Source organism: Papio anubis, chromosome 4 (genome assembly GCF_008728515.1).
Source record: "Papio anubis isolate 15944 chromosome 4, Panubis1.0, whole genome shotgun sequence".
Classification (NCBI taxonomy): domain Eukaryota; kingdom Metazoa; phylum Chordata; class Mammalia; order Primates; family Cercopithecidae; genus Papio; species Papio anubis.
In genome coordinates, this window is record NC_044979.1 from 138942504 (window position 1) to 138957294 (window position 14791).

The 14791-nt window shown below is 51.0% G+C and overlaps 1 protein-coding gene across 1 annotated transcript; it reads right to left on the reverse strand.

Annotated features, from left to right (window-relative positions):
* Positions 1-1461: 1461 nt before the first annotated feature.
* On the reverse strand, positions 1462-14011 carry SERPINE1 (serpin family E member 1). The gene is made up of 9 exons (XM_031665524.1): positions 13877-14011; positions 12471-12742; positions 10566-10799; positions 8843-9037; positions 7033-7231; positions 5055-5155; positions 4848-4934; positions 3630-3713; positions 1462-3303 (listed from the first exon to the last, which is right to left on the reverse strand). Exons 2-9 carry the CDS (start codon positions 12739-12741, stop codon positions 3266-3268), a joined length of 1209 nt encoding a protein of 402 aa, XP_031521384.1. The 5' UTR covers position 12742; positions 13877-14011; the 3' UTR covers positions 1462-3265.
* Between the last annotated feature and the right edge of the window lie 780 nt (positions 14012-14791).

Sequence of the window (14791 nt, forward strand, 5' to 3'; positions counted from 1 at the left end):
AAAAATTATTTTTGAATATTTGAACAGAAACTAATGGAGGGAAGTGTACCTCTGCCAAGAGCCTTCAAGATGCTGCAGGAAGATAATAAAAGACTTTTCAGGAAGCCATTTTCAGGAAGATGCTAGAGTATATATAACAAGAGAGCCTTGTTTTTAAGAAACCTGATACCTTGATGGGTTTGGGGAGGGTAAGACACACACAGGCAAAGCTAAAGAACACTCGACAATCCAAGCACTGTTACAGACCAGGGAGGAGAAAACTCAGTGTCAAGTTGGGAGTGATGATGTTTTCATCCCCTTCCTTCCCTCCCTCCCTCCCCCCTCCCCTCCCTCCCTCCCTCCCTCCCTTCTTTCTCTCTCTTTCTTTCTTTTCTTTTCTTTCTTTCTTTTCTCTCTCTCTCTCTCTCTCTCTCTCTTTCTTTCACTGCTCTTTCTTTCTTTCCTTCTTTCCTTCCTTCCTTCTTCTTCCTTTCCCTCCCTCCTTCCTTCCTTCTTCCTTCCTTCCTTCCTTCCTTCCTTCCTTTCTTTCTTTCTTTTTCTTTCTTTCTTTCTTCTCTCTCTTTCTCTTTATCTTTCTCTTTCTTTCTTTTCTTAGAGGAAGGGTCTCACTTTGCTGTCCAGGCTGGTCTGAAACTCCTGGCCTCAAGCAATCCTCCTGCCCCAGCCTCCCAAAGTCCTGGGATTACAGGTGTGGGCCACTGCTCCGGGCCTGATAGTAATGATATTGGCTAGATCCATGGGAAGTGCTAGGTGGAGGAACTGGAACTTGAGCTGGGTTTGAAGAATGGGGAGTGGGAAGCATTTGGTGCTGGAAGGAAGTGGCATGAACAGAGTTGGGAACCCACAGGGACGGTGACTTATGAGCAGGCCCATCTGGATAAGTGGAAAGTTTATGGCAGGGGAGCATTTTTTTTCCTTTTTGAAGATGATTCCCAGGGGCAGAGAATCAACGTATCCTTGGGGCTTGTGGTAGAGCTGAGGTGACCATTTCATGGACACCCCCATGTTGGGTCAACCTGGATGTAGGAAGTTCCCTTCCACCCATAAGCTCTATGGACCAACAGGATTTTGATTTCTGGGTTTGTTGTTGTTGTTATTGTTTGTTTTTTGAGAGGGAGTCTTGCTCTGTCACCCAGCCTGGAGTTCAGTGGCACAATCTCAGCTCACTGCAACCTCTGCCTCCTGGCTTCAAGTGATTCTCTTGCCTCAGCCTCCTGAGTAGCTGGGATTACAGGCACATGCCACCACGCCCAGCTAATTTTTGTATTTTTAGTAGAGACGGGGTTTCACCATGTTGTCCAGGTTGGTCTCAAACTCCTGACCTCAGGTGATCCACCCACCTCGGCTTCCCAAAGTGCTGGGATTATAGGCGTGAACCACAGCACCTGGCCTAGGCTTCTAATTTCTTGTATGGTGTGAAATGGAGAAGGTGAGGGCAGTGACTGTCCCGAAATATTTTTTATATTTATTTATTTTATTATTTTTTGAAACATTTTTACATGTTTATATATCAAAAGTGAAAAAGCATACAATTCAACACAATTCAATAGCATCTGACACCGCCCCTGTGGATCCTGTATGTGGCTGACATCACTGTCCAGTGCAAAATCAAAAAAGAAAGAAAGAAAGAAAAACCCCAAATAAAGAGGATTTTTCATTGGAGAACATGGTGGGCTGATTAGGCTTCTATTAGATTGCATTCATTTCACATCTATGTGCAATTCTCCCGTAAATTGGTCTTTAAAATATATACATATATATTTAAAGATATTAGAAATATATATTTAAATATATTTAAAATATATATTTTTAAAGAGACAGGGCTCTTGGTATGTTGCCCAGGCTGGTCTTGAACTCCTGGGCTCAAGTGATCCTCCCGCCTTGGCCTCCCAAAGTGCATTACATCCGTCTTTGTGCCCTACCCTCTGGCTGGTAGGTTTTCAGAAATATTATCTAAGGTAGTTGAATCCGAGCTGCCTGTCTCTCTCACCCACCCCCCCTCACGTGTCCACTGCTCACACACAGCAGCCGGAAATGACACATTGAAGTGAGTCACCGATGCGGCTGTGAGTCACCCTGTAATTGGGGAAAGTTCTGTCCTGGTAGGTCATGCAGCCCCTTGCATTTCTGCTCCTAAATCTACTGAACACATTGGAAACCACTCTGTCCTCGTCTGAGTCTCTCTCCCCCACTCCGTCCTTTTGGTCCCCTGAAGGAGGCTGAAATTGAATGGTCAATTTCCATCAAGGGGAGAAAGACGAGGACAAGAGGGGCGCGAGGGGCTCGGGTGGCCACAAGGTGGCAGTGTGGGCTCCATCACGCTGGATGTCCCGAGGGGTGTGTGCCAGTCAAGTGGCCGGACTTCCTGAGATATGGTGACACAGACCAGAAAGAAACACTAGGAGCAAGTTTACATAATATTATTTTCCTTAATAGTTATCTTTCTCTCTAACAAGCACACAAGGGCAAGGATATGATAAATATTTAGGTACACCCCTCCCCACCAAGAGATTGGGGGGTGAAGAGCTGGGCACACATCTGACCTTTCTTCCTCTATTCCTATAAAAATAAAAGGAAGCAGAAATCTGCTTCAATGAGTAAACAAGTCACCTACACTCCAACATAACCCATGCACACTGTTTCTGGGGAGGGAGACAGCCAGGCCAGGAGGGTTGGGCCACGTGATGGGGGACATTCACTCTGCCATGTGCAGTACCCCTGTACTGGGGAGGGGTGGCCAGTGCCAGAATGGACTCTGAGATGAAAGGGTGCTTCTTCCATTGGCCTTTGGCCTGTCACCAGCCTCCTCCACGGTGGCAGACAGTACAAGAGTTATGGCAATGTGACTGAAACAGAAATAGTTTCTGCTAGGCACACAAAAGCTCCTGTAAGCCCCGTAGTTCCGTCCTGCAAAAGGCCTCAGTGGGAACCAGGTCTGCAGACCCAAGTGGGCAGAGAGACAGGCGGAAGCAGGTGCCCCAGATGGTCCCACAGTCGTCACCGTCTGGTTTGGAGACCCTAAGGGAGTTGTGCTTCAAACTTCTCTCCCAGGGTTCCAGGTGGAGACTAGGGATTTTGACCTAAATGTCCTCCAAGGAGAGGCCGAGGTCTTGGAGACAGATCTGGGTTACCATCTTTTAACAAAAGGCAAATGTCTTCTCTTCCTCTAGAAAGAGTCATTAACACTAAAATTCTTTTCTTCGGAGTTTCTTCTTTCCCGATGCATCTCCAGTTTTGTCCCAGATGAAGGTGTCTTTCCCCAGGGTCAAGGTTCCATCACTTGGCCCATGAAAAGGACTGTTCCTGAGGATGGAAGAACCGTGGGAGTTGAGAAGTGGAAGGAGTGGGACAGCTCATCGGGCTGGATGTGGGTGGAAGGACTGAGATCTGGGCAGATGAGTGAGCTGTCTGGAGTCTCAGCTGCCTGAGTGACAGAGCAGGGATGGTGGCCCGGCACTGTCTGTGAGTGATAGAAGGTGGCCTCCTCTTGGGACAGGAAGCAGGGTAGGGTTATGGATTCTCTGCCCAGAGCCCTCTCAGGGGTAGAGAGATGTCTGCATCTGTCGGGACTAGTTCCTGAGAGAAAGGATGGGTGGGAGGATGTGGAACATGATGGGTTCCAGGCTCACCTGTGGGGTTGTGCCGGACCACAAAGAGGAAGGGTCTGTCCATGATGATCTCCTCAGGGGCCATCCGGGCTGAGACTATGACAGCTGCAAGAGAAGGGACAATGCCTTAGAACAGAGGGATGCTGGCACTGGCACCCCCCACCCTTTTTCTTAAGAGACAGGGTCTCCCTCTGTTGCCCAGGCTGGAGTGCAGTGGTGCCTTCATGGCTCATGGCAGCCTCGAACTCCTGGGCTCAAGTGTTCCTCCCACCTCAGTCTCCCAAGTAGCTGGGGCTACAGGTGCATGCCACCATGCCTGGCTAATTTTTTTTCTAATTTTTATAGAGACAGGGTCTCCTTATGCTGCCCAGGCTGGTCTCAAATGCCTGGACTTCAGTGATCCTCCTGCCTCAGCCTCCCAAAGTGCTGGGATTACAGGTGTGAGCCACTGAGCCCAGCTGGAAGTTGTTTTCCTGAATATGAACCTTAAAAGTTTAGGGACATCCTCTGAGACCTGGTTTCCTCCAGGAGCTTGGTAGCAATGGATCAGCTCTTCCCTTACACACATTTATCTAAATCCTTTAAGGGCTTATTGATAAGCTCTTTCTTTTCTTTTCTCTCTCTCTCTCTCTCTCTCTCTCTCTCTCTCACTTCAGAGTTGCGTTCTATTGCCCAGTCTGGAGTGCAGCAGTGTGATATCGGCTCACTGCAACCTCTGCCTCCTGGATTCAAGTGATTCTCCTGCCTCCGCCTCCCGAGTAGCTGGGACCACAGGCACACGCCACCAGGCCTGGCTAATTTTTGTATTTTTAGTAGAGACAGGGTTTTGCCATGTTGGCCAGGCTGGTCTCGAATTCCTGACCTCAAGTGATCCACCCTCCTTGGTTCCCCAAAGCGCTGGGATTACAGGTGTGAGCCACCACGCCCAGCCTGATAAGCACATTTCTTAAGTTTACTTCCCACTGTGGGAACAACTTGGGTTTTCCTTTAGGAGGCCTTTTCACAGTCAGGGAACTTAGGAGCCATCAGGTGAGGAAACAGGGTTCCATGGTCCCAAGCCCGTTTTCCAGGCTGAGAAACAGGTGGGGAACGGGTGATGGCTGAGCACAGACAGAGCCGCTCTGTGCAGAGAGATCTGTGTGGAGAGGGATGTGGGGTCCTTCCTGGGTCTGGGGACCAGTTATCCTGAAGGGTGATGGAGGTGACAGGCCCATGGAGCCTCACCTGAGCCAGACTCACCTGTGGATGAGGAGGCCACCGTGCCACTCTCGTTCACCTCGATCTTCACTTTCTGCAGCGCTTGCGCAACGTGGAGAGGCTCTTGGTCTGAAACAGATGTGGATACAGGATTAGATCAGCTGCCACTCTCAAGGAGAGGTTCCTTTTTCCTCTTAGGGGCCCCCGCACTCCACTGGGGTAAGAAAAAGCAAAGGAAGGTCCTCTTACTTGAAAGACTCGTGAAGTCCGCCTGAAATTGTCTGAACATGTCGGTCATTCCCAGGTTCTCTAGGGGCTTCCTGAGGTCAACTTCAGTCTCCAGGGAGAACCTGCGGATAGCAGTAAGAGGCTGCTCAAGCTGGGGTCCCCTTTGGCTGGCAGCCTGCACCTTTCCCCGTCCCCTACCAGGTGTCCCCCAAATCAAGTGGCCAGAATAGGAATGGAGGTGAAGGTTGGAGAGGGAGGCCTGGTCCTCTCCCTTCTTTCCTTCCCTTCCCTCCCTCCCTCCCTTCCTCTTCCTCTTCCTCTTCCTCTTCCTTTCCTTTCCTTTCCTTTCCTTTCCTTCTTTTTTTCTTTTCTTTTTCTTTTTTTTTTTTTTGAGACGGAGTCTCATTCTGTCACCCAGGCTGGAGTGGTCACTGCAAGCTCCGCTGCCTCCCGGGTTCACGCCATTCTCCTGCCTCAGCCTCCTGAGAAGCTGGGACTACAGGAGCCCGCCACCACGCCCGGCTAATTTTTTTTGTATTTTTAGTAGAGACAGGGTTTCACCATGTTCACCAGGATGGTCTCAATCTCCTGACCTCGTGATCCACCTGCCTAGGCCTCCCAAAGTGCTGGGATTACAGGCGTGAGCCACAGGGCCCGGCCTTCTTTTCTTTTCTTTTCTTTCTTTCTTTTTTTTTTTTTTTTAAACAGAGTCTTGCTCTGTCTCCCAGGCTGGAGTGCAGTGGTGTGATCTCAGCTCATTGCAGCCTCCGCCTCCCGGGTTCAAGCAATTCTCGTGTCTCAGCCTCCCGAGTAGCTGGGCTCATAGGCGCTTGCCACCATGGCCGGCTAATTTTTGTATTTTTAGTAGAGACAGGGTTTCACCATGTTGGCCAGGCTGGTCTTGAACCCTGGCCTCAAGTGATCCACCCGTCTTGGCCTCCCCAAATGCTGAGATTACAGGCATGAGCCACAGCGCCCAGCCGGCCTCGTTCTTTTTCTAAAGCTGTTTACAAAGTCCTCCTTATTGCTGGAAATCCTAATATTCATGAACATTCTTCTGCAATCTCCCCACCCCCTCCCACCTATGACTAATTACTTTCCTCAAATAAGACAGTAGTTTCAGCATAATTTTATTCAGCCTGGCTGGGGCGGGGGAAGCTAAGGGCAAATTCTCCTGCAAGGATGTTGGAACAAAAATCTGTTCTGCAGATTGTGTTTCTGAGAGCTAACGCTGAAGAGGACCCAAGCAGGGGGCCTTTGAGCACTCTCTGCTTCTCACTAGGGCACGACTAATTACCTCGATTTTTATGAGCCGACGGGTGGGTGGGGAAAGAGGAAGAGAGAGAGAGGATGCAAGTGAGAGCATGCACTGGCTAACCAACTACATTCTCTTCTTTCCCCAAGCCTGGCCTTGTAGCATCTGGAAATTTGGGATGAGCGTGGTGGGAGGCTTCCCTATAATTCTGGAGTTCCCCAGCCCCAGCCTTCTTCTGCAGAAGGATTTCGAAAACTCTCTTTGCTTCCTTCTGCAGAAGGATTTCGAAAAATCTGCTTTCTTGGAACCCCAGCTAGAAGCTGCGCTTTGAGCTGCCCTGTCCTTGGAAGTGATTTCTTTTGTCTGGATGTTGACTTGAAAGGGTGGGGGATGGGAGTGCTGGTGGGGCGACCTTAAGTAGATGTGGACTGATTGGGCCCCTACCTCCCTCATTTCTCTGGCTCTCCTTTTGGGGGCTTTTGCTGAGTATTCTGGGGGGATAGTCAATGTGGAGGTGTGCTCGGGAAGAGCTGTCCCCTGCCCTCCAGCAGAAACAGGGGGAGGGATGATTGCAAGGCTCCTAATCAAACCCAGGCTACAGTTTCCCATCAGCCTCCCACACATGCATGTCCCTGCCCTGCAAACGTCACAGATCGGGGAAATTCAACCTGGGGGGCGGCGACTTTGGGGAGCCTGGAGAGAGGGGTGGGTGGGTGGGTGGGAGAGATAGCGGTTGTGACTTACTTGGGCAGAACCAGGAGGCGGGGCAGCCTGGTCATGTTGCCTTTCCAGTGGCTGATGAGCTGGGCACTCAGAATGTTGGTGAGGGCAGAGAGAGGCACCTGCTTTTCATAAGGGGCAGCAATGAACATGCTGAGGGTGTTTCCGTGGTAGGGCAGTTCCAGGATGTCGTAGTAATGGCCATCGGGCGTGGTGAACTCGGCTGTGAAGACACCAAGATGGCTCGTTGGAAAGGGCTCCAGCTCTCGCTGACGGCAACCCAGCACTGGATTTTCACCTAGTTCTCCCAGCTTCTCCGCTTTTTCTGGAAGCCAGGCTCTCTCTCCCTCTTGGCTTTTGGAGATCCCCTGTTCACTGCTCCCCTATTCATTCAGTATTTTAATTTCTATTTCCCTTCTCTTCTGCCAATTCAGTATCTTCTAGTTTCTCTCTCTCTCTCTCTCTCTCTCTCTCTCTCTCTGTGTGTGTGTCTGTAAGAAACAGGGTCTCACTCTGTCACACAGACTGGAGTGTGGTGCAGTGGTGCAATCATAGCTCACTGCAGCCTCCGAATCCTGGTTCAAATGTTTCTCCCACCTCAGCTTCTGTTTTTTGTTTGTTTGTTTGTTTGTTTTGAGGAGTCTCACTCTGTCACCCAGGCTGGAGTGCAATGGTGCAATCTCGGCTCACTGCAACCTCCCCCTCCCCGGTTCAATCGATTCTCCCACCTCAGCCTCCCGAGTAGCTGGGATTACAGGCACCTGCCATCATGCCCAGCTAATTTTTGTATTTTTGTAGAGATGGGGTTTCACCATGTTGGCCAGGCTGGTCTTGAACTCCTGACTTCAGGTCATCCACCCGCCTGGACCTCCCAAAGTGCTGGGAATGCAGGCGTGAGACAACGCGCCTGGCCTCACCTCAGCTTCTTGAGTAGATTACAGATACATGTCACCAAGCCTGGCTAATTAAAAAAATTTTTTTGTAGAGGCAGGGTCTTGCTATGTTGCCCAGGCTGGTCTTCAACTTCTGGCCTCAAGCAATCCCCCTTCTCAGCCTCCCAAAGTGCTGGGATTATAGGCGTGAGCCACCGCGCCAGGCCTTCTCTGTCTCTTTTGGCCTTCCTTCACTTCCATTTTCCTCACACCCAACCACCAATTCATCCCAGTCCTCATCCTTTTTTTATTTTATTTAATTTTTTTGAGGCTGAGTTTCACTCTTTCGCCCAGGCTGGGGTGAAGTGGCTCAATTTTGTTCGGCTCACTGCAACTCCCACCTCCCAAGCTCAAGTGATTCTCCTGCCTCAGCCTCCCGAGTAGCTAGGATTACAGGCACGTGCCACCACGCCTGGCTAATTTTTGCATTTTTAGTAGAGACGGGGTTTCACCGTGTTGGCCAGGTTGGTCTCAAACTCCTGACCTCAGGTGATCCACCCGCTTTGGCCTCCCAAAGTGCTGGGATTACAGGCGTGAGCCACCGCACCTGGAGTCCTCATCCCCTTAACCTCAACTCCCCCAGCAGGATTTCTCATCCCCAGGTAGTCACACCAGCAATACATGAAGAGGAGACCCTGGAGTCAGGTGGACAAATGTGGCCTGAGGGAATTTCTGGATTTCAGCTTCATCCTTCATGGGGTAAACCTCCTGTCTTCTGTTCCCATTATCCTGATGTCTCCTGCTTGGAGAATCTTTGTCAAAGCTGGAGTATATTCTAGGGTCTCTCCTCCCTTAAAGGGGAGCATTCCCTGTCGGAGGGCGACAATTTGGGCATTCCTTGGGATACCCCAGGAATGAGATGCAGTTGCTGTGGGCTGTGGGGAAGGGGCTCTTGGACTTACTATAGTTGAACTTGTTGGTCTGAGCCATCATGGGCACAGAGACAGCGCTGCCATCTGATTTGTGGAAGAGGCGGCGGTGGGTGCTGGAGTCGGGGAAGGGAGTCTTCCAGTGGCCGTTGAAGTAGAGGGCATTCACCAGCACCAGCCGTGTCAGCTGGTCCACGGCTCCTTTCCCAAGCAAGTCACTGATCATCCCTGTGGGAAAACCAACGATCAGGAAGATCAGGAAGTTAGACAGCTTTTTTTGTTGTTATTGTTTTGAGATGGAGTCTCGCTCTGTCGCCAGGCTGGAGTGCAGTGGCGCGATCTTGACTCACCGCAACCTCCGTCTCCTGGGTTCAAGTGATTCTCCTGCCTCAGCCTACTGAATAACTGGGATTACGTGCACCCGCCACCATGCCTGGCTAATTTTTGTATTTTTAGTAGAGATGGGGTTTCATCATGTTGGTCAGGCTGGTCTCAAACTCCTGACTTCATGATCCACCTGCCTCGGCCCCCCAAAGTGCTGGGATTACAGGTGTGAGCCACCACGTCCGGCTGAAGTTAGACAAATTTTTTTTTTTTTTTTGAGACAGAGTCTTGCACTCTCACCCAGGCTGGAATGCAATGGCGCGATCTCGGCTCACTGCAAGCTCCGCCTCCCGGGTTCATGCCATTCCCCTGCCTCAGCCTCCCGAGTAGCTGCAACTACAGGCGCCCACCACCACACCCAGCTAATTTTTTGTATTTTTTAGTAGAGATGGGGTTTCACCGTGTTAGCCAGGATGGTCTCAATCTCATGACCTTATGATCCACCCACCTCGGCCACCCAAAGTGCTGGGATTACAGGCGTGAGCCACTGCGCCCGGCCTAGACAAAATTTTCAAGCCTTTTAGATGTTTCCCAGAGTTCACAGTCCTCAACTGGATGTATGTCAAAGGGCTACAGTCAGGGGTTTAAATGAACCCGTCTAGTTCCTTTTTTTTTTTTTTGGAGACAAAGTCTTGCTCTGTCACCCAGGCTGGAGTGCAGTGGCACGATCTCAGCTCACTGCAGCCTCTGCCTCCCGGGTTCAAGTGATTCTTGAGCCTCATCCTCCTGAGCAGCTGGGATTATAGGCAGGCGCCAACACACCTGGCTAATTTTTTGTATTTTTGATAGAGACAGGGTTTCACTATGTTGGCCAGGCTGGTCTCGAACTCCTGTGCTCAGGCAATCTGCCCGCCCCGGCCTCCCAAAATGCTAGGATTAGAGGTGTGAGCCACCGTGCCCAGCCTAAGATTTGGTTCTTAAAGCATCCAGCCCTCTGTCCATAGAGAATAGAATGCTGAAAAGGAGCGTTGTTTAGGATATGTGGATTTGGTTTTTGTTTGTTTTTTTAGAGATGAGGTTTTGTTCTGTGGCCCAGGCTGGAGTGCAGTGTTGCAAACATAGCTCAATGCAGCCTTGAACTCCTGGACTCAAGTGATCCTCCCACCTCAGCCTCCCAAGTGGCTGGGACTACAGGTGTGCACCACCATGCCCGGCTGGTTTTTAAATTTTTTGTAGAGATGGGGTCTTGTTATGTTGGCCAGGCTAGTCTCAAACTCCAGACCTCAAGCCATCCTCTCACCTAGACCTCCCAAAGTGTTGGGCTGGGATTACAGGTGTGAACTACTGCACCCAACTGGGATATATGGATTTGTTTCCAAATTCCCTTTCTCTTGAGGCCCGGGGAACAGGCTTCCTTTCCCTGCCTGCTCACCTTTTGTGTGTGTCTTCACCCAGTCGTTGATGATGAATCTGGCTCTCTCTGCCTCTGAAAAGTCCACCTGCTTGACCGTACTCCGGAACAGCCTGAAGAAGTGGGGCATGAAGCCCTGGACCAGCTTCAGATCCCGCTGGACGAAGATCGCGTCTGTGGTGCTGATCTCATCCTTGTTCCACGGCCCCAAGAGCTCCTTGTACAGATGCCGGAGGGCGGGAGCCATGCCCTTGTCTGTGCAGGGGCAGAGAGGAGAAGACATGTCAGGCTCGTGCTGAATCGAGGGTTCCCAGCCGAGCCCACTTCCCCCACAAGAGGCTCCACCCTGATGAATGGGGGCTACCGTGCTTTCCCAGGGCTCTCTGGAGGGAGATTTCATTCCAGGACAAAATCTCTTTTCTGTATCTCTTCCTTTCTTCAAACGTCTCAGATACCAACCCTCTCTTTGGGCTAGAATATTTTTCTCTGTTCTTAAGTTATGAACCCTAAATATTTTCTTCCTGTTTTTTTTTTTTGAGATAGAGTTTTGCTCTTGTCTCCCAGGCTGGAGTGCAATGACGTGATCTCAGCTCACTGCAACCTCCACCTCCTGGATGAACCCTAAATATTTTCTTTCTTCCTTTTTTTTTTTTTTTCCAGACAGGGCCTCCCTTTGTTGTCCAGGCTGAAGTGCAGTGGTGCAATCATAGCTCACTGCAGCCTCCAGTTCCTGGGCTCAAGCCATCCTCCCACCTCAGCCTCCTAAGTAGCTGGGACTACAGGTATGTGCCACCACATCTGGCTAATTTTTAATTTTTTTGTAGAGGCAGGGGTCTCGCTGTTGCTCAGTCTGGTCTCAAACTTCTGGCCTCAAGTGATCCTCCTGCCTCAACCTTCCAAAATGCTGAGATTACAGTCATAAGCCACGTTGCCTGACCTTAGTTTTTTTCTTTTCTTAATTTTTTTTTTTTTTTTTTTTGAGACAGAGTCTTACTCTGTCGCCCAGGCTGGAGTGCAGGGGTGCGATATCAGCTCACTGCAACCTCCACCTCCCGAGTTCAAGCGATTCTTGTGCCTCAACTTCCTGAGTAACTGGTATTACAGGTGTACACCATCACATCGGACTAATTTTTATATTTTTAGTAGATACGTGGTTTCACCGTATTGCCCAGGCTGGCCTCGAACTCCTAGCCTCAAGTGATCCTCCTACCTCAACCTCCCAAAGTGCTGAGATTACAGATACGAGGCACTATGACTGGCCTTAGATTTTTTTTCTTATAGTGATGGCTGTGCTAAGCATTTCACAAGTGCAATTCCATGAATTTTTTTTTTTTTTTTTTTTAGAGAGACTCTGTCTCTCTTTCTTGCCCTGGGGTGCAGTGGCTCGGTCCGGGGCCGCTGCAAGCTCCACCTCCCAAGTTCACGCCATTCTCCTGCCTCAGCCTGCTGAGTAGCTGGGACTACAGGCGCTTGCCACCATGCCTGGCTAATTTTTTTGTATTTTTAGTAGACACGGGGTTTTACCATGTTAGCCAGGATGATCTCAATCTCCTGACCTCCTGATCCGCCCGCCTCAGCCTCTCAAAATGCTGAGATTACAGGCGTGAGCCACCGTGCCCGGCCCATGAATTCTTTAGGACAGCCCTCTGTGGTTGGTATTTTTATGATCCTCATTTTATAGATGGGCAAACTGAGGCTTAATGAGGTTAAGATCATGCGGTGGTGAATGAGCGGTAAATCCACTGGCCAGACACCCTTGGCGATTCAAGGGTCCAGTGACTTGGGGTGTAGTGGGAAGAAGATGGGGTGGCCCCTGCAGCACAGCTGTATGGGGCTTGGCTCGGCTAAGCCAGAGCCAGCCTTTCCTTGGCTTCTGGTTGGTCTATTTTGCATGCCTCCCACCTCCCCCAGTGTCCCGTGGCTCACCATCAATCTTGAATCCCATGGCCGCTTGGATCTGCTGCCGGGTTTCTCCTCCCGTTGTCAGCTGGAGCATGGCCAACACCGAGGCCACCCCATAGGGTGAGAAAACCACGTTGCGGTCTTTGGAGGCCTGCGCCACCTGCTGAAACACCCTAACCCCGAAGTCTGAGGCCAGGTGGGCCACGTAGGATGGGGGATGGTGCACGGTGGACCCTTCACCAAAGACGAAGGCCAGGCCCAGGACTAGGCAGGCGAGGGCTGGAGACATCTGCATCCTAGAGCAATGGAAAGAGGGCTGGTGAAGGAATCTTTCTGGAAGACAGGCGGGAGGGGAGGGGAGCTGGCCAGCTGTGGGCCCTGCTCTTCTTGTTTCCTGCAAGCAGGTGGTGGGTAAACACTAGGGCAAGGTGCAGGAACAGACCATGACACATTCAGATTCTTAGCCCGTCCCACTCCATCTCACTCAGACTGACTTATCCCCGGGCAGTGGCAGGGAGTCTTTGGCCATCTTGCCCTACGGGAATCTTGGAATCCAGTCCATCTGCCTTCCCTCTGTGTCCTGCTGCCTTTGCAGCACAGGGGGGATTTAGCCCAGGCTCAATTATCAATTATCACATCTTTGATTTGCATGAGCCTTTATATTTGCTTTCTTTTCCTTCCTTCCTTCCTTCCTTCCTTCCTTCCTTCCTTCCTTCCTTCCTTCCTTCCTTCCTTCTCTCTCTCTCTTTCTTTCCTTCCTCTTTCTCTTTCTCTCTCTTTCTCTCTTTCTTCCTTCCTTCCTTCCTTTCATTCATTTTTTGAGACAGAGTCTTGCTCCGTCATCCAGGCTGGGTGCAATGGCTCAATCTTGGCTCACTGCAGCCTCTGCCTCCCTGGCTCAAGCAATCCTCCCACCTCAGCCTCCCAAGTAGCTGGGAATACAGGCACACCAGCACGCCCAGCTAATTTTTGTATTTTTTTTTTGGGAGAACAGGGTTTTGCCATGTTGCCCAGGCTGGTCTCAAACTCCTGTGCTCAAGTTATCTGCCTGCCTCAGCCTCACAAAGTCCTGGGATTACAGGCATGAGCCACAGTGCCTGGCCTTAATTCTCTTATAATGCTTTCCCAGTGATTGTTTCATTCAAGTTAGCAGGTATGAGGTGGGAAATGGGTAAGTGTCTTGATGCAGAGGGACCGAGAGAGTCAAGGTTCTTGTTTCTGGGTGATGGGGTTGTTGATGGGGCCTGACCATCCTCCCTGCTCTCCTGCAGTCACCCCAGGATAGGGTCGACTCAAGGCTGCAGGTCTGAGAAAAAGAAAATAGAGGAATAGCGGGGGATGATGGAGGGAGGGGACTCTGGGGAGGCAAGTTCTCTGCCTTACTTCTAAGCCCGAAGTAAGAGGTTGGAGGGAGTTTGCTTTTCTCCTACCTGAAGTTCTCAGAGGTGCTTTGCGATTGGCGGTTCGACCTGCCCTGGCGGCGGCTGCTGAGCTGCAGGAATTCAGTTGCTGGAGGGGGGCGTGTGGCTCTTCTTGACAGCGCTCTTGGCCCTGCAGCCAGACACAGCTGTACTCCTCCGTGGGCCGCTGCCTCCTTTTATACCAGATGTGGGCAGGAAATAGATGAACTCATACTCCAGCCCCACCCACTCGCTGGCTCTGGGAGTCCGTCTGAACAGCCAGTGGGGCCCCCTTCCCTCGACACCTCCCTCTCCGGGACTTGCTGAGGCATGTGTGTGTGTGTGTGTGTGCGTGCTGCTCTGTGTGTGTACGTGTGTAAGAGGGTTCAGGAACAATTAAGCAAACCCCAATAGCCTTGGCCTGAGGACCTCGCTTGACCCTTCTGCCCTCTGCCTGTGTCTGTCTCTCCCGGATGTCCTGCCAGGTTGACCGTCTGCCATACCGGGTGACCCAAAAAGCCCAGGACCCCTAGTGTTCAGCTTGGAGAAAAAAAACCAGCTCACGTTGCCTGCTTTTCCTTTGGAGAACCAGGTCACTGTGGAGTTATCAAAGATAACCTCCATCAAAATGTGGATGTTTTTCCCCCGGGGCTGTCCACCCGGTGCCCCGGGCCACCTCCAGGAAACAGCGCCCCTCCCTCCTCCTGGGCCTAGCCCAGCAGCCACAGGGCATGCAGCCAGCCACGTGATTGTCTAGGTTTTGTCTGTCTAGGACTTTGGTCCAACAGAGGACTCTTGGTCTTTCCCTCATCCCCGCCATGTGCCCAGGCGCCTCCGATGATACATGGCTGACTCCCCCACGTGTCCAGACTCTCTCCGTGCCCCTGAGGGCTCTCTTGTGTCAACAACCTTGTCTGACTAGGGTTGGAGGTGTGCTGGGTGGGG